This window comes from Cinclus cinclus, chromosome 2, assembly GCF_963662255.1.
Source record: "Cinclus cinclus chromosome 2, bCinCin1.1, whole genome shotgun sequence".
Lineage (NCBI taxonomy): Eukaryota > Metazoa > Chordata > Aves > Passeriformes > Cinclidae > Cinclus > Cinclus cinclus.
Genome location: NC_085047.1, coordinates 93,938,948 through 93,964,136, shown reverse-complemented (window position 1 = coordinate 93,964,136; position 25,189 = coordinate 93,938,948). Strand labels below are relative to the sequence as shown.

Here is a 25,189-nt window from a genome sequence, read left to right as displayed (position 1 = left end):
GGAAAACAATTGTTTACTGTGGTTCAAATAGAGGCACACTGATTACTTGGTTTAAATTCAAGTTTCAATAAATAAAATAATGATTATATGTGTCTGTACATTAGATCAACTCAAAGATATTTTACCTCTTTGTTTCAAATACTAAAATGCCTTCATGCACACTCTTCCTAGGATGAAACTATTGTCTTTTGCTCTCAGAAGAAAATATTGTTGAAAGTAGGCTACTGCTGAGCTCTCATTCAAACTCAAACCTTTACCCTATCACAGACACCTGTGATCTGTAATTTAATCAGACTGATAATTGTGGCACTGAGGAGTTATTTGCTCTCCCCATTTAACTTGGGAAGTTAATAAAGTCCCTTTCAGGTGAAGTCCTTTCCCCATAAACAGAAACTTGCTATGGTCTATGTACTTAATATTAAGTTGTTAACATCCTGGGGAAACAATGTTCCCTCATGCCTGGTATTCAAAGAACTCAGCTCTCAGTGTAAGTATTCTTTAAAACCAAAAATCTGTATCTCATGTAAGCATCTAGGATGACAATGCTGTTTTATACAAGCCTATAAATTACAGCATGAGATGCTCATTATGTATTGTTGATTGAGGTTGGACATAACACTAGACAAAGATCTATCAGAAAATAGGAGGTTTCCTTAAGCTTTTTTTCCTTAAGCTTTCCTTATTCCTTTGCAGAATATTATACTCTATTTCACATTTTCCTATGCCAAGCAATCACAGCCATAATGATGATGATGAGCATTTCTTTTAATTCCAAACCTAAAAAATGTTATTTATTTCATATATTTATATTTTAATATATTTTATATATATATGTAAAGTATGGGCAGTCAGGTGTAACAAATAAGGCCTACAAGCAAAATTGCTTCTTTGTTAAAGCTGGATCCCAGGAAAGGCTGAACTATTCCCAGCTGGCACCAGTTCTCAATTTATATGATCTAAGCTGAAAATACAGCTGTCACCTTGAAGTCCTTATCCTTTTGTTTTCACTGTAAAAATTTATACTTATATCAGTGATTAGAAGTTCTGCTTCATCTGCTGCTGAATATTACCTGGTTGTGTTCCCTGCAGCCTTTACTGGAAACAAAACCTAAATCCACGTAACTTAGACATTTGTTTCCTCTAATGGCAAAGCAGAGTAAAATAATTTCTTGCTTCCCTGTTCCTGGACATTTGGTTCTCTTTGCCAATCCACCTGGTTCACAGCTGCAGCTCAGTGCCCTCCCAGCTCTGCTGACTAAAAGGGCTGCAGGGCTGCCTTAGGCTCTTTCAGCTGCACTCACAATCACCAGAAGGATCAGAGGCGATGTTTCATTTTATATTAAAAAAACCTACTTCCGAAAAGGGGTTTTGATAATTTCAGTGATCCAGCTTGCAACATATCTCTATAAATAGTTGTATCAGCACAGTTAAGAAATGAGTAGGAGAAACATTACAGAGAGTGGGAACAGAGGAATAGGAAAATCAGAACCTCTTGAACTGATTTTGATAATAGGAAAAATATTACTGGAGAATGCCACTGGGATGAAGTTTTTGGAGTATGGCTTTGTTCCACAGGATGAGCCAAGTATCTGTTTTGCTGCAGGAAAAGAGAAAGCCTACACACCTTGGTCATGGTGCACTGGACACCTATGTCTGTCACTCACCCTGTGCCAGCTGTGCTGGCTGTCTGGCAGCACAGAGGGACAACCAAAAAGTTAAGTGAATTCCATTCATCAAAGTGATACGAATACTCAGTGGAAACAGAAATGTGGGGTTGTGGGTCTGGGATTTTCTTCCCCAAATGACAGCGTTAGTTTAAAGAGGAAGGGAATTATGCTTGTGAGTGGGGGAAAAAAATTAGATGTGTGGAAGAATCAGGGCATGAAATCAGGGTGCAAGTGGAGAAGGACAAGGATGGAACTTGTTCCTTTAAGGGTAGCACTTATTAATTTGGCTCAGCTGTGTCAAGAAAATTTGCTATTATTCTCAAAAAACCCCAGCACTAATAAGATAGCCACTGCAACCAATAATAGTTATTCTCTTGCAGTCAGGTTTCTTGTATATAAGACAGAAATGGATCATCATTAGTAAGCAAAACTCCTCTGTGTGATGTTATTTTCACAGATGTGTGTCTGTTCTACTAGCACTTCAACAGGTGGGGACAAGGGGCTGCACCCCAACCTGGCCAGGCTGGACTTCGGAGCAGGAATTTCAATGAAGCTATAAACATGTCCATTGTCTGACATAATTTCTGAAACTGTCTGAGAGGCAACTTTATGAAATTGAACCATCTTTAAGGGACTCCTCTTCCTTCCAGAATGTCCAGCACACAACATGAGTTTCTTTCAACTCCTCCTAAACCATATTTAGCCCAGCAGTACTTGTTGCACATGTCTCCAAAGCAAGAAAAAGTAGCAGGATTCCATTGCCGAAAGTCACTGCAGTGCTGCAGTTGAGGCAGATTTTGTCTTCTTTGCCATACTTACATGATTCAAAATAAGGATAGACCAGTCTCTTTCCAAGAGTAACAGGCTTACAAAGGAAAAAGGAGTAAGAACCCTGAAATCAGAAGCTCCAGTGACAAAATGTTATCATTGATAAATTACTAAAATCTCTGTTACATACATGAAAATACAGTTCTTTCTAATGTTTTTTTTTCCATTTTCATAGAAGAGACTGGTTTTCAGTGTCATGCTCAATTTTTGTACTTCATTGCATTGGAATTAATGCTTGATGGAGCAAACAGCAATCAAGCACACAGTAATTTAGACTGGCATTAGGAAATCCAAAATAGATGACAGAATCCAGGCAGCCTAAGAAACAAACCAGAGTTCTATTTCCATGAAGAAACAAGGTAAACAGCAACAGTGCCAGCAAATTGGTTTAACATGACCATGCAAAAAATCTTTACCTATTGGCAAAATTATGAGTGTGTCCAGAATTCCTTGCCTACAGCTTATTAATGATAAATCAGGGAGTCATTCCCCAAAGAACTGTCTCATCCTACCATTGGGCTGGATTCTGAGAACATTACCTGATTTTCTACTGACCTCTTTGAACTTGGTGATTAGTAGTTTTCTGAAAAGTGCCAAAATTTGTGCAACTTCAATGGTTTTGCTGCAAACAAGTTTGCTTTCTGATTCATTATTATTAGTAGTAGCATACTGCATCCTTTAAAAATTATCTTTTTCTCCCTGTAAAAGGTAAATAAACCCCAATAATTTCCTCTGTTAGGAAAAATTTCTTCAATCTCTTTTGTCAGCACACACCTGACTGCTGCTGTGTCTGACACTGATAGCCTTTGCTCTGTTTACTTTAAAGAATAAAATACTGCTGTTTGATTTAGCTTTTCATTTTTAATGTGTAAGCCCTCTCTTGATCCTGCATTCCAGAGAAAAGGAACAAGAGTTGCTTTAAATATCTTATGCAAAGTGCCTGTGAAGCCAGAGTTGCAGATGTAAATGCCCCTAGCAAATTTAGATAACTGAGATTTACAGGGAGAAAAGAAAAATAACAAAACATCCTATGAGCACCAAGTTGTCCTGGAAGCATTAACACAACAGGTGTACCTCAGCCCAGCCAGTCACTTTTTATTTAACTGTCAGGACATTTGTTTTAGTGCTTCTAGCTGCGTTGTACCAGTATAGCTTTTGATTCTAAAGGTCAGTCACCCACACCAAAGTTCAAACAGGTATTTTATTTAATGCTAACAAAAAAACAACTCAAAAGTGGCTTCCATCAGACCTGGCTTGAACTAGCTAGGCAGGGTAAAGGGCATTAACATGCGAGTTCCAAATTTATATGCAAAAAAAATTATTGTCAGGGCCATATGAATTGCAAAATGAGTAAGCTGTATAGAGCTGTGTTCTTTCTTATGTTTGTATTTGTTTAAACTACTAAAGCTATCAGTTACCCAAGGAGGTATTTGTACACGGAAGGAAAAACCATTGAAGAACAAAATTTAACATTTCATTCTTCAGGAAGAAATAAGGACCCTGATGTTCTCAGGAAACTTGATGTAGTTGATTAGGGTTGTCAGAAACTGGTTTGAAATTACTGATTATGAGTCCCTAATCCCAGGTCACTAATCTTGAAGGCACTCTCCAAGTCATCCCGTTGGAGGTGCCTAATGAAGCTGTGATAGCCACTCAGCATTTAATATCAAAAGATTGATTGTCAATTCAGAGCCCTGCTATATGAGGCTGCCCCATATCACCTCTTCCCTGTATCCCCAAAAGAGGCAGAAAATGTGCTGCAATGGCTAAGTTGGATGTCATGAGGATGTCTCTACACAGCTCACACACACAAAGACAGAAGGAAAACAAATCCCTTTCTCTCTCCCTTCTTTTCTCAACTCTGGAAGATGGCAGAGGAAACATAACAGCGCTTCCCAAAACCTGGTGGTCCCACTAGGTAGAAACATTCCTTCCCTGGCCAAATTGCCTGGGCATTATGCTGACAGATGAACACAACCACCAATATGTCCAAGAAGACTGGAAACATGGTAACAAATATGAAATTAAACAGGGGATTGGTTTGGGTTTGTACAGGACCAAACCACAGCAACTGCTGCTCAAGATGTAAATGTAGTCGTTTTTAACATGGAAACCACTTACACAGGTTGTTTGAATTGGCTGATCCTCAGCAAGGGGAAGATGATGTTTGTATAAACCCTACACTTCATCCCAGATAACAACATAGTGACATCTTAATCCATATGACATGGGGCCTGATCTCTCAGACTCTTTAAGACTTCCTCATTAATTCCCTGCATCAGAAACAGGTTATTCATCCATTTTCAACTGCATTTGTCTGATGTAAACTGATGTAAATATTTACAGTTCATTCCTTGGACATTTTATCAGATTTCAAGATACCCTAAACCACATGGTGATGTTGGAAGCACCACTAGGGATGTACAGCAATCCCTGACACATATCTGACTGTGCCAAGTAAAAAAATATGTATTTCAGGTGGGCTTTCCAGTACTTTACACATTACACTGGCATTTACAGCCCCAGAGAGCAGGGATTGCAATCTCCCCTTCCAAAGAAGAGAACAGTCTGAACAAACCTGAATGTCAAATTCAATCATGCTGAACATGGGGAACTGGAGTCTGACTCAGGAATCACCATATCCAATCTTCAAAACTTTCAGACTGGTTTATGTACCACAAAGCAGGAGAGACAGACAAAACTCCACTTTTTTTTTCTCTTCGTTTTCATGTCATTTCTAGAATTCAGACTTAGGGAAAATGGTCTTACCTGCTTTCCTTCCTGAGTTAAAAAAAAAAAAAAAATATATATATATATATATATATATATATATATATATATATAAAGCCCAGCTAAAATTTGTGCAATTTTACAAGTTTCTTGTGAAAAGTCAAATGATTTTGCTATCAGTGGAAATGAAATTTCAAGTGAAAAGCAACTTTTGGTGTAAAAATTTAATCAGTTTGCTTTTGAATGCAAATCATCCAAATGTTTATACGGGAACAGTGCATTTCAAGGTATATTCATACTTCTTCACCTCCTTCAATGAGGGTATACAGAGGCTTAACTTTAAGGTTTTGTTGAAGTGTTTTGCTGCAGAGAAGCCCCTGAGCCCCTGATGCAGAAGTCATTGTTGTGGTGATTTCTGACCTCCAGGCAGGAAGGAAATTGCACATGAGGTGTCTTGGAAAGGACAGAAAATAACACTGGCTTTTTCAGAAAATGCAAAAGTGAGTTTTTACTTGGATTCTAAATTGAAAAATTAGTAGTCATTGACAAAGGCAAGGAGAGAAGAAAAATTAGAGAGAAAATGCGCAGTGGAAGAATAGATGTCTTTCTCCTTACAGGCTTTACTGGAATGCTTTCAAACAAATATCTTTGGATCAAGAATTCCTGGCTTATTTTGCATAACAAAGTAGAACTACAAATGAAACAATATTGACAATAAAGGAGATGCTTCCCAACACATAGTAAAACAAAAGGTTGGGAGAGCAGAGGGAGAATGGGAAGGAAGGAAGAAATGCATTACCCTATAAAAGAAACCAAATAGAGTTTTTTTAAAGGGCTGAAAAAGGCTGTAAAGATGGAAAAGCACATTTATCTCCTGATGTTTCCGAGGTACTTATATATTCTCAGCCTTTCACAACCACAGTATTGACCAGTGTGTTTGATAAAAGAACTTGTATTTTTATCCCACTATGCCACTATTTTTGCATATCAATAGAAGTGTTTTCCTCCAACATCAAACATCCATATGTTGGTCTTATTTAACATGGATAGAGGACAAAAACAGTCTCCCATTGCTGAACAGTGCACCTAGAGCTGCCTACAGGACCCCAGCCGAGATCATTAGCCTTCTAACCTATCTCCTCCAAACCTGAGGTGCCTGTGCTTCAGCTGAGCTGCACCAGGCCACCCTCAAACCCATCACTCAGCCTGGTTTTGTTGGGGGCTGTCTGCCACCTACCCTTGCCACTCCCTTTGCTACTTTCTGAAGCCCTTACACAACCCATAAAACCCACAGTGCCTCCCTAAATCTAGGGTATCTGGATTGGTATTTTTAAATTGGGGTTTCTGAGACAGTGTGCAATGTTTAGAAGACTTCAATTTTTGTGCTGAACTGCACATATTTTCACTGAGGACTTCTGGTCATGCTGGACCTTGCTTCATACATGGTTACCTCACTCAGATTCATTGTGCAAACAGCTGTAGTCTAAGTGTGGGGCAAAAGCTGTGCTTGCACTCGTAAATGCCACTGGTAAAGCCAGCAAGTGCCTGAGACTACCCCACACAATACCTGATAAATTGTCTTTTATTGCAGACTGTTACATTAACCTCATCTGCTTTTTGGATTGGAAGACTGTGTGAAGAAGCGGCAGTCAGATCACCTTTCCTAAGGGCAGTCATCATTCCTACTGCTCTCTGCTTTACTCAGGACCCCACCAGTGACTGCTGAAGGGCACCGTTGTCATAGAGACAATGAAGGCCCCCAAAAGTGCAAAAATGTGTCAGTCCCTAAATATCTCAGTTTGGAATGCAAGCAAAGGGAGAACCTAACTCAGACTGGAAAAGACTTGCTGCAGTCAAGCATTAATATACAAGTTACACAAAAAACCCAGTAAAATATAAATAGATTTATTACTTGTATTCCATGAGCCTGATAAAATGGATGCTGGTTAACGTTGAAAGAACGACGAAAAATTCTCAGCCAGAATTAGATTTTACTCATGGTTTAACCACCCAGACTTTAATTTCACAAATGCTTTGATCCAACACTGAGGCCAAAAGAAGCGATCCTTTTTTTTTTTTTTTTTTTTTTTTCTGATTCAACATTGCCCTCTCCCTTTTTCTGGCATTCAAAAGGTGCATATTGCTGCAGTGGACCAGACCCATATTTGAGCTATCCAAGCTCCTTTTCCTGACACAACTTTCTCCCGGGTGGTTATCCCTGCCTAGCTCTCTGTGCAGCTGAATGAAAACCTCAGGTGGCACCAGGGATTGCATAAATTCAAGGGGGAAACCCATGGCAGGGTTTTGGAACAAGATAATCTTTAACATTCCTTCCAATCCAAATCACTCCATGATCCTAAATACGCACAGTGCCAAAGAGAATTCACGCCTGGCTATTCCAGTGGCAGCATTGTCTGCTGGTTTAACTTGGCTGGGAATGACTGTGGCATCAGAGCCATTCCTTCTGGCTGTAGCCTCCAAATTCACTGACCTGTTTTGGAAGTACATCCTCCACAGTGATGGGCTATAAATGTGTGAAGAGTCTGTTACTTATACAGGATATTTACAAAAGTGACAGCATAAAGCTTACAGAAAGAAAATATACAAAACATGCAGCACACATACATTACACGGGTTTATAAATGGTTTTAGCTATGTTAATGCTGAGTATCCATTAGATATCCATTATAACACAAAAGGATGCACTTTACAAACACTGGATAACAACACATGATCCAAAATGGGGAAGGGACCTAATGAGGTTTGGACCCTCACAAAAGCTGGCTGAAAAAGACCTAGTGAAAAATAAATTACAAAAGAAGTAATCTGATTTCAACAAACAGTTTAAATAAATCATATGTTTTTCTCAGCTGAGTTATGGATAGTTTTTAATAAGAGGAAAAAGTCCCAATATTTTTCTGGGTCCAAAAAGCAGCAGTCTGCTGGCAAGACTGCCTGTAGAGCACACAGAAGAAGAGTGAGGAATTAGGCTTTGCTATTTTAAAAATCTGCTTTCATTTACTGGAACAATTATTGGGCTGCAGCACTCTAACACTAAGAGGGTATTTTACTTTTTTTTCAATTCTTACAACTTTCATATGTCCTAATATCAGTCAGACCGAATATTAAGTATTTCCTATGTGATGATGTTAGTTTTTCTTTCTTTTCCCAGAATGGACTGATCTATTGACAAGAAACTACCTGGATTGGACTGCTTGGATTTACACATTGCCATTTGAATCACGTCCCTCAACCCACTGGCCACACTGCTTTGGGTGCAGCCCAGGATGCAGTTGGCTTTCTGGGCTCTGGGAGCACATTTTTTGTTAATTGCCAGCTTTTTATCTATGTGAACCCTCAAGTTCCTCTTTCATAGGACTGTTTTCAATTACTTCTCCCAGTCTGTGTTCATGCCTATGATTGCCCCAACCCAGGTGCATCACCTTGCACTAAATATTTAACACCTCTGTTTTCCAGACAACAGGACTTTCCCAGCAGACCACTCTGGAGTAGAAAAAAGGGAAGTACCACCATGAGATCTGCACCACCAACAGCTTCTCTTATTCTTCCTGTCTCATCCTCTTTTATCCCTAGAACTCTTTTTTTCTCTCAGCTCGTGGCTTACTGAACTCCACCCTTCCAACCTGGCTTTCTGCTTTTCTCCTTTTTCTGGAAACATGGCCTACCAGTCCCTGTATCCCTAATGCCCTTGTCGTTCTCCAGATTCATCCTAGCCACCCACAACACTCTCCTGGAATATGGATTAGTGACATGGTTTGGGACAAGCAAGGGCACTTCCCCATCATGCATCTACACCATGCAGGCTATATCTTACACATCAAGGGTGTAAGATCAGAGGGGATAAGGGTGGGGAAAGAGGCAGAGAAGGTGGGTCACATGGCTGGAACACCACAGAACAGCAGACTGGTGTTGCAAAAGCTACACATGCATCAGCACCTAACAATTCTGGTACTACTTGATACCACGTGTGTTTAGAATTGCAGCAAGCTGCCTAGCAGTGATGTAAATAGGGGATGGGGGAGAATTGCTGCTCTTATTCAGAATATTTCCTGTATTCTAACTGGTTGTTATCTCCCTTTTTAGTGAGCAAGTAGAGTCATTAGTGTACAACATAAGGCTGACTATTAACTGACAAGTAGGCACACTAAATCTGCTTCTTGTCCCCTCAGGCAGCGGTCCCTAATTCTTGGCTCAGAGATGACATGTTGAACACCAGATTCCTTAGTGTTACTTGCTGACATCAGGGAAAGTGGAGCACAGCATCAGATACAATGTTTAGTGTGCTACTTCTTCAGCACATTAGCCCGGGGTTGAAGAAGTTGAAGTTCTCTGCTTGGGATTAGACATTGGCAAGTGACATCAGGAAGAAAAAATAACACAAGATGGAAAAGGCTTTGGATGATCACAAAAATAATCTTGTCCAGTGCCTGGAAGCTCCCTCAAATACAAACACTGGGCAATTCTTGGCTTTCAGTACCTTCCATAAACTTCTTCCTCAGATTAATGAGAAGACAGACACCACCTCTGCACTAATTATGGAGTCCTTGTGCCTTCATTTCGTAAAGGTAACTGGGAAAGCCATATCTTTGTTAGACACAAAAAGAAACAAAAACCCAAAAAACAAAATGAAAAAAGGTCTGGAAACATAATAAAGTAATTAAAATCAAACAGAGCTGTTCACCTGGCTTGGAATGATTCTTTTCATCAATTTCTAAAGAATTCTCTAAAACAATCTGATGTTCAGACTGGCCTCACACATTTATTTATGTTTTATGTTTGATCAGAAAACAAAATTATCCATTAAATACTACTTAGTTTGCAAAGCACTGCTGAACCATAGCCACTGACAGACAGGAGATATTTGTCTGCTATATTCAAGTACAATAATGATGATGGAAAGAGGCTACCTGTGCTTCTGCTATAAAGGGCAGCAGCATTAACAGCTATTCAGCAGAAAGGAAGGGTTGTCCAGGCAAAGAAGATAGATACACAAGTTAGTCTCACAGATAAAGAAATTTTGGTGAGCCAAACTTGAAGTGAAGCATTCATTTTATGGACATTATTGCAAATATGTGCGTGCCTGACACTTTCCAGATTTGAATTATAAATTTCACACTCAGATGAGTTTACTCACTGCACAACCCAGTTGTGGCTAAGAGATGACCTTAAGGGATGTTTGGATCTCTACTCCACATTCAGAAACACTCCCCAGGCAGGGTTAACACTCTCATATAGGTCTCTTAGATGGAAGAGGAGGAGAAATACCTTTACTGGGCTCCTGCAGCTACCTCTGCTGGGTCATGGGCTCTTTCCTTAAGTGTAAAGGGCTACCTCAGGTTCACCTTAGCACACTAATGATGTGCTCTCCTTCCTACTGAGTAACTTTTTAATACCCTGCAATCTCCATGCGTCTCTTACTTGTGCTGTGAACTGAATACCTGCAAGAGCACAGCTTGCCTTGCAAGTTGCCAAGGCTAGCCTGGAAACTCTTCCCTCCTTTTCTCTGCTTCGTGTATCCTTTTCTTGGTAGGCAAATGTCAGCAGTTGTAACCCACTGTAGGGAGGCATCTGGCAGTGATGGCTGCCACAAAGGAGGAGGCTCTTACTGAAGATGCTCTGCCAGCAGTGTTATGCAGACTCCCCTTCTCAATTCACATTTCTTGGCACCTACAACCCTGTCTGACTGACTTTTAAATGGGCAAAGAGTCAATCCAACAGATGGGCTAAATGGCAGGCAACCAAGATGCTATGAATGTACATTGTCTGGGTGTGGGGAGTCAAATTGCCAGTCAGGGATATCCAAGTTAATGCCCATCACACAGCTATGTGACAACAGAACAGAGATATGCCACGAATAGCCAAGTTTAAAATGTCTTCTGTAGCAGCAGCAATCATAGACAGAAAAAATACAGTGAATGGATGTCGCAGCTGACCATGCTCAGGAGGAATCCAGGAAGGAATTGTGATGGAGAGGTGAGTCCAGAGAAGAACAACTTTCACAAAGTCACTGTCGCCATCCTCCATCATAACACCTTTCGGCATCATAGGAGAAGATTTTATACAGCACAAGGCAAGCAGCAGAGGAAGTATATAATTTGTCTCTCAGGAGCTCCTTAAAATTAGTACAAAATTATAATGCATTACATGTTTTTGCTGAATGGCTCAATAAGCTTTGTATGGTATGTGGTGGCCTCTGCATGCATGGTATGAGCAGACCAGCCTAACAAGTCTAGTTACCAAGGAAACAGGTTTTTAAACTTGAAACATAGGTATTCATGATGACAGAGATCTTACACTTTTTTGGAACACGTCTCTCTTTTAGGAGCGAATGTGGAAGCTGGCTTTCAAAATCTTCCTCACTGTGGTCATAAGGCCAGTGGAAAATGTGGCATTGCTGACCCTGACTCACTGCTCTAGCAGAATTGGAAACAGAATATGGAACAGAAGATCCTTATGCATCATTGCCTAATGCTTTACCTTAAAAGAAAGCAAATGGGGGTGTTAATTTGACAGGGACTTCCTTTCTTTGGGGGAGCCAATCAATCACATTTTTCCCATCCTGTCCTGAAAGGAGGAGATTTATTATTTTTTAGCATAAATCTTTTAAGCCTCAGTACTATGGCTTTATAGGAAGAGGAAATTGTTCTCAGCTATTCCCTGACAGAGTGGCACTGAACAGAAAGTGTCTTTCTTTCAGAATGGATTCATTAGTTCCTTCTCTCAATCTGACCTTGAATGCATGATTAAATGATTAAAACAACTTCACCCTAAAATGACAGTTTGTAGGACAAATTTAATTAAGCTCCAGGACTGAGGAATGGAAAAGCTTGTGCTATGCTTCTTGCTTTGTAGGAACTCCTATGCTTAAATAACCACACGAGGACCATTGTAAACCCCTGCAATATGTTGAACATCTGGCCTCCCTGATTCCCCTCTACCTGGCAGGCTCTCAGAGCACAGGCAGCCACGGGGTACTGCTCCCTACCTGTCCCACTGCCCCAGGCACTATTCCCTTCCCTAAAAGTAGAGTGAAGGGAGCAGAGTGCACTGTGAGCAGAGTCACTCTTTAGCATCTTCTCCCTTCACAGTCCATCAAGAATGCAGAAACTGACCACATAAACCTTGAAAAATCATTTGATGCACGTAGCAAGAAGAGAAGGGACTCTGCTAACTTCATTGTCTCATCATTTAAAACTACCGGGAAAAAAAAGTTACACACTGTAGAACAGGGTAGTGAAAGTTGTGAAATTACTACTTTCTCACCACTTTGTTTGATGCACCTGTCTACACCATCAAAAAACCTGAATCTGATTTCTCTGCTAAAATGGCACCGCCAATTTTGGCAGTAGCGTAATATTAATGCAGATCAATATCTTCAGCATTACTTCTTTAAATTTGTCAGGTTATCTTATCCTGACAGTTTAGAAATGTGGCGTTCATTTGCTGACATTCACATTGCATCCAGTCCTTTTGCAGGGCCACTGGTGCTGGCAATCCTGGATATGTCACATAAATACACCCTTTATACAAGGCTTGAGAGAAAACTACAGCAGGCTGAGTATGATGCTCAGTTATAACTAAGGAATTGTACTGACTTCTGTGGGGCTGCATAAAAATTACTGCTAGCCAAACTTGGTTCAGAAACTTTAGAACTTTTTAAAAAGCACCTTTAACCACAAATGGTATGTTAATGGCCGATTTTGCAAACAATTACTTAGTTCACCAATATATAAACGATAAAAAACAAACCACCCATATTCCCCAGCCAACGGGAAAAACTAATCAGTACTAGAAAAGCAAAATTGCCTACGCAGCGTAAACGACAAACAAATAAATTTGAACATGAAAAACATATTAACGAGTCTTCTTTTAAGAGGTAAACAAAATGCTGGCTTCTCGCCAAGGAGGCATGCACGTAAATGAGGCAGGGCATCCCTGGGAGCCCGGCAAAGCAGCTGACAAAGCCCCTTTAGTGCTGTCACTGAGGCGGACACAATGTGAGGGAGGGATGGCCGTGCCACCCTCGGCGGGGCCGGCGGGGCCGGGGGCGCTGCCCGGGGCCACCTCCCGCAGCAGCGCCGGGGAGGAAGGTGCTAAAAGACCTCCAGGAGACCCCTCGGGCCTTCTCCCTGGGGACACAGAGCACGATAGCGGAAGAGGCCGAGGCTGAGTTTGGTGCTTTGTGACATTCCCGAGTGGTGGGGCTGGTTTGGAGCGGGAGCAGAGGGAGCGGAGCTGGCAGATGATGCATCCATCCCATTAATTCCCCCGGTCCCAGTGGCCGGGGAAGTTCCGTACAGTATCACACTCCTTCCGTACCCATCACCATAAAGGTTTCCTGTTTAATGACGCACACAGCTCTGTACTTAGCTGCAGGGTTTATTTCTTCCCTTGTAAGGCTCCTGAAAAACCTGAAATGCTAAAGGAGATACAAAAAGTCCCACTTTTCTTTTGCTCAAGTCAGACATTTTCCAAAGCCTCCTTGAAGATTGATGTAGTGAAATAGTTTAAAAAGAGCTTTGCAGAACTCTTGCCTTCACTACACCTCAGTCCCACAGATCAATGGGATGAGTTACACAGCCACTCTAAGAGAGGGGCACAGCCGGCGTTTCAGGGTCTGAGGCAGGAAGATGAAGTCTGGTGGCTGACAAAGGTTGCAGGGTCATTTGGAATATCATTCAGGGAACATTCAGAGATACCACCTTGTAGATCTTCTGTGCTTGAGGATAAGTAAAGTAGTCACCCACTCACTAGCAAAACAGGACAACCAACCAACCAACATCATCCAAATACACTGACATCTGACAAACTACATTTGAATGCACACAAAGCGTGACATTTCTTGTGTAGTAACAGGTATAATTAGGCCTTTGTCAAGAGTATCCACTGATATCCTTGTGCCACTGCTGCATAAAAGGAGAACCAGAGCATTTTTCTGAAACTGAGATGGTATATCACTGCTTCATATATCAAATTGAGGACAATCACAGTGTAGAACAACAGAATTTCTGGAACATATGATTTGTCACAGGACATGGAGTTCAGTGGCTGGAAAGTATAAAGTCAAATCCAAGCATAAATGAGGTTCCTCTGTCCATGGCCCCTAGATGTTTCTCCTAATCTGCATGCCTGTAAATGAAGAGCAAAGATCGTGGAAATAACCTGGCAATGGTCTACTCCAGGTACGTCATGTAAGTGTGATTGTCTAAAAACCAAATAGCAAGTTTTCAAAATGAAAATTATGCTGCCTTGAATTTTTTGTGGTGCCTCTTCTCTGGCCTTGAAGGCAATGGACTGTAGCTGCCAAAATTAGAATCTTCCTTTGGTTTTTATTCCCTTAGAACAGAAAAATCCTGGGGTCTGTTGCCATCTGAGAAATACAGGCATAGTCGATAAAAAAAATGAAATGTTTATACACTGAAAGTCTTTCCTGTGAAATACTAAAACCATTATTTGATTAAAATAATATAGAATCCAGCACTGGGATATTAAACATGATGCATCACAGGGAAAGAAGGAAAACATTATTCCTCTTCTGTCAAGTCTGTTACTAAGAAAAGACTCTACCCAAAGTAGAAACACTTTAATACTTGTTCTTAGATAAATAAGTTTAAAATTTAACCTTTACTCTTATGAAACCTTTAGAGAAACATTCATTTATCTGCAGCTGAAATAAATACTGGATTGCTTTATTGATTCATTGGCTAAAGGCATAGACTAGTTGTGAAAATTCCACTCTGCTTCCATTGACACATTGAACCAGAATAAAAAAAAAAGTCATTTAAAAGCAGTTCAGCCTTGAGAAAGTGGGCAGTCATTGTGAGGTTTGGCCTTCTAGAAAAAAGATATTCTTCACGTATCCCACTTAAGAACCAAGATATTTATATGGAACAACTTGATAGACATGATAAATAACTGACAATAATTACATTTCCTGAAATATTGCTCAAAGGCAATCTTATACCACAATGCAGAACAGCCTTTAGAGGACATAAGGTTTAAAAAATACATATATCAGAAATACATAAACAACCTCCCAAATGTCTCTGAATCAGAGCTGCAGCTGCTGTAAATCACCATGAATGCAATGGTGGCATATTCCTAATCTGTGGCCACTGGGACCAGGGCTCCAGAGTTTATCTTTGTGCAACAGCTTGTGATATTTAAACTGCGAATTGGCAGCAGTAAAAGGACAACTGGTGGTCATGTTGCAGCTGACCAGTAGTGAACGTTCTCCCCAGTGTCTGTGTTGTCACAATACTTGATCCCAAGTGTGAGATAATTTAAGGCAATCACTGCTCCATAGGGAAGGGGTAAATACCTCATAGTTACCTCTGGATTGGATTAAGTAAAATAATAGATGTGGCACCATTGCTGCCTCGGATCCCTTGTTTCTCCTTTATCTAGGTAGCTTGTTTAAGTGTATACTCATGTACATGAACCATGACACCTTCACCTATGCTTATCTCACAGCTCAAGTAAAAGGCACAATACACCCCCGTCCCTGCACTTTCTTGTCCTTTTGCTGGATGGTACTCTCTCTTCAAGATCTGCATCTAAATCAGCTAAATTGCCAGTAAAGGGCCAACGATACGGAAATTACATCTCCCCCTGGAGTAACTGCTCTGTCAAATACAGTTGTAATATATTGTAACATAAGATAATTAGTCTATGCCTTGGAGACCTTATAGGGGGTACCAGAACACCTTTCCACAGTCATTTAGTGTACTTGTTCAAAAAGCCATTATGCCTTAGTGAAAGGAATCTTTTTAAAGTAATTAGGAGTGTAGGAGTATATATTAACTCTACACTTCTAAGGTCAGACTTTTACACAATAATATTCCAATGGAGATGTAGTTAATTCAGGCCTTATAAGTTTCATCAGTTGATCTTATACTTTGAATTATGCACACACTTCAGTTCACTTTTTGTGGGGAGAAATCTAAAGTCATATTACAAGATCTAAGTCTGGACCCTTTTGCTTGAGCATGTTGAAGTTTGTCTGATGCAGAATGATAGGCCTGGATGTTGAACTCTGCAATATAGCTTACTCACACCAATGAATGAATTGTCCAGTACACCCACGTTTTCAGACAGGCTTGTTATTTAATGAGAAGGAAAACTACTTTAATGAGCAGTAGCAGAAACCTTGAAGTTTGAGGCAGAAAACTATACTAATGCTTAACTGCTGTCCAATGTGGGAGTTAAATTGAACTGGTCCATCTGCAGAAAGCTTGTTTCCAACTAAGGGAATTCTGTTCCTTTATCTAGTCCCTCCTGTATTCACATTAATGGATGTTTCAAGGTGTGTCTAATTCCACCTTCTGCCTCCTCCATTTGAGACATGTAAGCATAGCCTGATGTTTACATCCTCTTCTTACATAAGAGCTCGTATTTTAGCAGTAGTGCTCCTCACCTTCTAGACACACCTTCTACATTCAGTTTAGCACTTACTGATGAATTTTTATGATTGTATTTATTACTCGCTTTTAGCGAAGGGGAGAAGAGAATGTGAAAACAGAAAACACAAGGACGCCCTGTAAAGAAATACTGAAGATCATGTGGACTTTTTAAAAAAGTTTTTTGGCAGATGTGCATTCAACACATGACACTATGTTGCCTAATAAAATGCAAAAAAAAAAAAAAAAATTAGGCCACAGCTCATGTGAAGCAATGTTATATGCCATATCCATCCCACAGGCCATTTCCCCCTCCCTGGACTGAACATTATAAAACATGTTTAGTCTGATAGATGACACATCACATTGATAAAAAAAAAAAAAAAGTTAAAAAAAAGTTGAAAAAAAGCTTAACTGGGATCTCTCTTTTAAAAAATGAATAATGAAATTTTCTATCTTCTGTCCCTATTACTTTTTTGATCTCTGCAAGAGCTAGCTGAAGCTGAAGTTTTTCAAGGTGGAAAAGCCATCTGAAAAAGACTGAAGCTGTAGTAATACACTAAAAGATTTGTTCAGTGATTTTCCTCCTACAAAGCATTAAGGCTTGCACTTCCAGCCAAAGTTGTTCCCTTTACACTATTCAGCAATGGCTCTCCCAAAAGCAAACCCCAGAACATTCACAGATTACTTCAGAATGAGCACAGCGAGCACCTACACCCTTTGCTATTCCCATGGTGTTTGAGAATGGAAAGTAAGCTGGGATAACACCTGGACATGTATCAACCCTTCTCTGAACCATGTACCACAAAGAGTAAATGCAGGGTCTCAGGGAGGCTGGAAGCCATGGATTCATCCTTGAGATGTATAGTCACTGGAAAATGACTATAGAGTACCACTTCCAAGTCAGTGCAAATGTTGCTCTGTTTCAAAGCATCCTGCTGAGGGAAGCAAGCATCCAAAGGTTTCTTTTATTTTCTGCTTATCAGAAGTTGGAGCTTCCAGAGAATCTGATAACGGATTTCCAGATGTCTTATCAAAGTCATTCTTCTTCTATGGTTTTTGTAAAGTACCATTCTCATACCCTGTTGACAGCAGAGAAATTAGGAAGTACTTTTAGATAGCTATACTTCTCCTGAGCAATTTCAAAGGCTGAAACAACTGCTTTTTCTTGCCAAGCATGTAGGCATTACAAAAAGCACAATGTTCCATTTTCTGTCCCCTAGAAAAGCCTACAGATAAAGAGGTCAGGGTAGTTGAGAGAAGGAACCAAACGTTCTCTGTTGGGGAGCATTCACATGTATTTCTGCACTCCAGCAGCCACAGGATGATCCTACTGCTGAAAGAAAGAGAACTGCTCTTTTCCAACCAAGCCACTTTCAGAGGAAGGATCTCACTACAGTGAGCCAGGTTTTGTCCTTTAAAGGCCAAGGTGGGCAACTATGGTCCTTGAAACATCACCAAAACATCAGGCAACCATGAAAGTACCAGCTACTTAGTGACAGATGTTGCCAGAAGAATATAACATAGATATCTCAAGGCAGCACTTCACCTCAAATGAGTTTAAACACGAAAGACAGTGAGATCATGTCTCATCCTTGCACCAGCTGGCCTTGCATCTGATCAAAGTTTTGTCACTTGGACACTCTTAAGATTAAGCAAAGGAGTTCTCACCAAGACTGCTGCAAAACAGACATCAAGCTTTTTGTGAAGCTACTGTTGTTGTCCCCTGCCCCTCATTGCCACATTCCCTGCCAGGAGCCTGACCCACACCCATCACTTTCCTGGGTGCAATGAACATTGAAAAAGGGTCTACTGTCAGATGTAAGAAACATTCCTACTGAACAAATCTGGCTACAGTGACCCTGTGGTGTCTCAGCCTGCAGGCCAGGTTCCCTGCATGCAGACCAGCAGCAGGAGACAACTACAAATAGCATTAGGTTCCCACTCTCCTTGTACCCATGTGACTATACAGATGCTATAGGGCAAAGTCTGTTCTCACCAAATAGACTGCCAGGACTCCCAGAGTATTCCACTCACTTTTAAAACTGGATCTAAAAAGTAAAATGATTTCTGCTCCTAGTTATTTCCTCAAATACTCAAACTTCACTTTATAAAACCAATTGTCATATCCTTAAACAATATTTAAAATGATTTAATGATGTTTCTAGAGTTAAAAGTAAAACAATTAAGTGAATTGCAGTAAGATTTATTCACAGAAAATGTGTTCCCATTCAAAAGAGAGAATAAACTGATTTTACATAAACAACCAGAAAAATCCACTTCACCCATAGAGAAAAAAGGCACACAAATACTTTACTCCTTTCATAAATAACGTATTTTATTGCATATGGCTATTAAGGAGAGCATCCATGATCAATACAGACTAAATACAATACACTACTCTAGTTCCATTTATTCTGGTCTCCAGCAGCATCACATTTATCCTTATATACAGCGTGTACATTGGAAGACACAGCAAGATAAGTTAAGTCTCTTGTCATATCACAATAGCAAGAAATATATTTAACATCTTGATATCCAGAAACAATATGTACCCAAAAAGAAAACACTGCTTAATAACTGTTAAGGTTATATAGCAAAAAATATTTTAAATTTAAGGTCAGTCAGGCAAAATGTACAAAGACCAAATATACATTGTGAAGTTTTAGCAAACAAAACATTTATACATTTTGGTTCCATTCTGTAAACTAAATTGAGAATGTAAGTATTGCATATGCCTTTGTGAAATATACAGGATAGAGAATATTTTATTATTTTGTCAAGTTGTTGTTTTTTGTTTGTTTTTTTTTAAAGTTGCTGTATGCAGTTTAGCCATGTGTTTTAGTGGCATGATTTCTTAATTGATACAGAGGAATATTTGAAAATAGAGGCGTTCAAAACACTGAATTCAGAAGGTACCACACTCAGTGCTGGTGGGGGACAGAGAGGGGTCAGAAAGAAAATGTTAAAGATATGCAGGTTTTTTTAGTTCCAAACTTGAACAAACAGCATTTTATAATGTCTTAGAACCATTTCTATCATTAGTATTAGAGAAAAACTCAATCAGATATTTAAATTTATTTTATATCTAATGTTGTATCAACCTATGCATTGCTGTGATTTAAGACCCCAAAAATTACAATGAAAAATAAAGCGTACCATGGAGTAGGGAAGGAATTAGTTTACATTCATCTTTGTCTTGTAATACAATCCTCAGTTCTAGAAATTCAGCATGTAAGCAGGAAGACTGCATTGCTGTTCATTGTATTTTTAAGACATTGACTTTTGTCTTCCTCAGAAAAAAAAAAAAATCCCAAAAGAAGATAATGCATTGTTAATAGTGAAGTACGGGTTCCATCAAGCACAATGATTAAAGAAAAAAAAAAGAAAATAAAAAAGCCTCACATAACTCATAATTTAGTAATACTTACATGTCTATCACAGCAGGCACTGGCAGGGTACCCTTAAAATGTACACAAACACTTCAATCAAAGGAGAAGCAAGGTGGCATGACATGACATTCTGCGAGTCTGGTGCAACAGTTGTATGTGACTTTTGTGGCAGTAGCTGCCACACCAATTAGATTTTCAGGCCACTGGGAATGCGATGCACAGTTAGCCTTGAAAAAAAATTCAGGACAAGTGACTGCTTATGGTTCTTCTTCCCTGTAAATAGTGCCTGCAGCTACAATGGTGCTTCCTTGGTAAAAGGCAAACATCAGGACTTCATAGATGGCAAGATAATACTGTGTTAACATTAGCTCTTGAATCTGCCCGATACCCATTATCATCCCTGCATTCCTAGCATGCTTATATGGATTTTTTGGTTACAAGAAATGCAGCTAAGAACAGTTAGCTGACAAAAGTGAGCTTTTAAATAGAAGAAAAGGCTTTTGCAATCTGAAGTACCTACATAAACACCTACATAGAGAGGATTAAACAAGTGTGTCAAAGGTACAGAGATACCCCTAATACAGGTTGATGTTTTTAACTTATGATGTTTAAGTTACACATTTTATACTTTTTAGCTACTCTGAATCCTCTGTCCAAGTCTGATTCACAGAGTTTCATCCCATTTTAGACTTTTCAGTGCCCTACTTAGGCTTTGTCTGAAGTAAACCCTGTGGCTAGTGATTCAAAACCCAGCAGCAGCTGTACAAGTTGCAAGTTCAGTAAGGCTGGCGACCATTCTTGAGAAACTCAGCACAGAGAAAAAAGGAGTTCCTGTTGTACACCAACACTGCAAATCCGGCTTTACTTTGAACTGAGGTAGGTAGTACTGTCGTAGGCTTGAAATTATGCCAGTAAATACCAGATCTTGCTGCTTCAGCAGGTGTTACAGAATCCCCTAATATGCCAGAGAATAAATACAGTTTGTCCTTGAAGAAAATGAAGGCATTGGCCATTAGTTAAAGAGGCCGGCAGAAAAGTTCCTATGATTCAAAGAGCATCTCCAACTTCTGTCGAAACAGCAGCAAAATGATAACATAGATGCCATGAACAGGTAATGAGTTAGGCAGATTGCCTTCCCTTCCTCCCAGATTTGTTGTACAGTTTAGCCCACAACAGTTAAGCAACTGTTAGGACCAACACTAACAACAATGAAAAGTAAACGTTAAGCAGCTTCAGTTACCAAAAACAAAAATAAAATAAAAAACCCAAATATGCCGAGCAGCTTCTTTGAATGTTGTACTCTGTTGTTTGAGGTCATGATGAGAAAACTAATTCCTTCACTCTGAAAAGAAAAATGAAAGAAAGTCAATCAAAGATGCAAAAGTTTTTTCATATTTGTGATAATGACAACACAAAAAATACCACAGAGAATGGATTTTCATATATAAAAAAAAGCAGCTGTTCAATGACTGCACATTTGTAATACACCATAAGGTATTGTAAAGGCATCAAAGGAAGTATTTCCTAATCTAACACCACTCTCTTTTTCAGAACCTTTCAGTTAAGGCTCTTCAGGCAAACTGCAGGACACAGAATGAGTTGGAAAACCTCACACAAAATCCCCCTGCCCCCCCCCCAATCAAGTTGTGACCATCACAGTTTTTTGCACCAGTGGAAAGGAAAAGGGGTTGGAGAAAATAGGTACAAGCTTAACTTTTTTTTTTTGTCAGCTGGATATTAAAAAATGTTTTCCATTTCCAAACATTAAAAACAAGTTTCACTAAAACAAGTCTACTAAAAACATAAGCAAATATAGAAAGAACCTTCTTTTAATTTAAATATTTGATTTGCTAAACAACTATTATTCCAGAAGTAAAAAAATAAGTAGGTATGCAAAAGGAAGGAGTCTTCTCCCAGTTTCTGACTACAAAGCTGCTTTAAACAATCAAGGTGAATTATGCAAACAGAAACTGAGAACCTTAAAATGAGAACCATTCTATTTTAAAGAATGCAGTTGACTCCTTTAGTGTTTCTTCACTGCAAAGAATTAGTGGATAGTATGTGCCTACCCCACAAAAGGACATTATTATTTATTAACTCACATTAAAATTATTTGATAATGTGGCCATTAAAAATCAAAATTTAACAGTTATAGCTATTTTCTTTGTTGTATGTTGTCCCCAAGTTTACAAATTAAATGAAAATTTTACTTAGGTGATGTATTACACAAGTTTTTCTGAAGACTGAAGTTATCTGGAACATTTTGGGAACAAACACTGTTACTTAGAAAAATCTATAGTTTTGACTGTATTCATACAAGAAGTCTGTATTCCTATATATTTTCATTCCCTTGGGACCATAAAACCAAAATAAATTAGATACAAAACACGGATGTCAAAGTAAAACCAGCATTTATCTGTGTAGGTTTCAATCCATATAAGCTTCTGATAAGCCAGTACAAAGCCTTTTCCCTCAAGTTTACCAAAAAACAAAGGCTGATGTATCTTACATATATGTAAGACTTGCTAAATTGCTTTGAATCTCTGACAGCTAAGGTTTACTTAAGGCATTAGCTGTGCTGGAGTCAACTGGAGCCACAATATGATCAAATACTTAAGATACTATTTGGGATTCTATTTCATGCCACATCTTAAAATTAATTAATAGCTTGTCAAGACCAAAAGAAAAGAGCCTCATTGCCTCCACCCACTGCCATTTATTTGCTGCCACTTTTCTAATCAGAAACTAAGTCAAATCCTTCCATTCAATCTTCAGTAAACGAGTTTTCATTGTTTGTTCTGGATGGGTGTTTCATACTAAGAACTGGCTTATGATGCATCTGGGGGTGGAGCTCCAAATCTGCCAACAGCATCCCAAAGGGCTGCAAGGGTGAGCATGGGGCATGATGGACGGCTCTCAGATGGGAGCAGCAATTCTTCATTGAGGAAGAAACACTTAACAAACCACTTTGTTCCCATTTTTGCTCAGGGAAGTGGCATGGATGCATCATGTAGGCGAACAAGTGAGTGCTCAAACTCTGTGTTTGCTAACTCTGTGTTATTGCTTTCTTCCTTCAAATGGAAACCAACATGACAACTAAATTTACATTCCCCAAAGTGAGAATGAGCGTGAAAGCCAAATGAAATCTTTTTTAAAAATATTAAAATCCTCATCTTCAGGTAGAGAAATGGGTGGAAAATGCAAAAGATAAAAACAAGTATGGTTCCAGAAGTATGCCAGTCTAGGGCAGACATGAGGGAAAAATTATTAGCAACCAAGTATATTTGATGTTGTTCTTACAGTACAGCAGGTACTGTCCAGTCAGAATTAAACTGGAGGAGGTAAAGTGACTGATGCACTTCCATCAAAAGCACTTCCATAACTTAGTTTGAGTGGTTTTGTAGGTGGATGATAGGACTGTGGGCCTAAGACTCCATGATGCAATAAACACATCATCCAATGACTCAATAATGATGACCTACAACTAAGAAAAAACACCCCAAAAATAGTCTTCAATAATAAAACTATTTCCTCCAACTTCAATAAGCTTTGAATCATGTTTTGAATAAGCTTTGATTCAATAAAGGAAAAATAACTACTGTAACCACCTGACCCATGTCAGCTTCAGAGAAAGCCTACTTGGAAAAAAAAACTTGGCAAATTCCATGCCAAAATAAAACCAAAAAATAACCAAACAAAAAAAATCAGTATCACATTTATTTTTACCTCAGTATCTTTTATTTACTTCAAGCCTCAGGCCAACATTCCACTCACACTGCTAGTCACAGCAGTATGAACCATTTCTGTCCAGGAACTTAAAATTCTTACAGGACACGAATATACTCTTTGGTAGCCTGTTTCCCCCATGGGTATACACTAATCAAAATACAAAGTCCAGCACTGTGTCAATACTGAGGTTTCCTCTTGGTTTTGGGCTTTATTAAGAAAAGCATCTGTGATCACTGCCACATTTCCAAACTACTTAAGTCGTCTGATTCTACCAGTGCTTCTCAGGGACTAAATCAGAGAATAAACACACACACAAACTGCTATGAAACTACCAAATACTCACAGACTTGCTAAATAGACTGTGAAGATAATACAATGGTTAGTCAATTAAAGAAGACCTACTCTGCCATTAATTTTCAAAGTCAATAAGCAGCAAATACATTTTTTTTTAATTTCTAAAAATAATTCTCATCTGCTAACAAGCACACAGGCAGAAACAGTTATTCATGTGGCTTGTAGCAAAACACGTTGCTGGTTATTCACAATCAGTAAATTTATTCCACTGGCAGCGTGACTGCCAGAGCACATCAGGCACTGGACATTGAACCCCCAGCTCTGCTGCAGGCTTCTGCCCTGACTCCAGGCAAATCGCTCAGTGGCTTTATCCGTTTGTTTCTCCTCCCCATGTCATCTGCCAAATCGATTAAGGCTGTGGTTCTGCTAACTAACTTTTCCTGGAAGAGCAACGCTATTGATACAACCAAACTGGAGGTTAACAGCACGTACATTTACGGGAATCAGGCCAGGCCATTAGACAGCACAACGCAAGGAACTCAGAGAGACACGTCTGGTACACCAGACACCTGAGAGGAGATGTATGGCCCTGGGCAAAGCTGCTGGCCACCCAGAAAGGGCCAGTGCACTCTCCAGGTTACACTGCCCTCCCAGCCCTCGAGCTTTTTCCAGCACCAGGCATTGTGCTGGCTGGGCTCCTGGCAGGAGATGGGTCAAAGGCATTCACACAGGTTGGAGCCTTGAGCCCTGGCAGCAACATCCCCATGCCCACAGCAGTCTGTGTCTGCGAGCAAGTGGAGCAGAGAGGGGGGCTGAGGGTGGGAAGGAACAGCACAGGCCTGTTGGTAATAAACTCCTGCTGACCAGGCACTGACAGCAACCAGAGGCGTTTTGAACCGCGGCCTCCAAGGGCTTCCTTGTGCATCTCAGGATGCACACACATCACAAGGTCACAAACTTGGCCAAGCATCCAAATGCAGATGAAGCCTGCCTGCTACCCAGGATACTACTGGGAAGTGCACAGTGGGAACCTAATCCTGACCTGGCTCCAACTCTCATTAACCAATGCAATAACATCACAGGTAACCCTGCTGAATAGAACAGAATAACTCATGTGCTGAGCTATGGC

At 39.7% G+C, this 25,189-nt stretch overlaps 1 protein-coding gene across 1 annotated transcript in view; it reads right to left on the bottom strand.

Moving 5' to 3' along the window:
* Positions 1–19,147: 19,147 nt before the first annotated feature.
* IRS2 (insulin receptor substrate 2) overlaps positions 19,148–25,189 on the bottom strand; it is a 28,005-nt gene continuing 21,963 nt past the window's right edge. Inside the window, exon 2 of the mRNA XM_062515093.1 lies at positions 19,148–21,379. Coding sequence (XP_062371077.1) covers positions 21,375–21,379 — 5 coding nt within the window. The 3' untranslated portion in view covers positions 19,148–21,374. The remainder of the gene's footprint in view (positions 21,380–25,189) is intronic.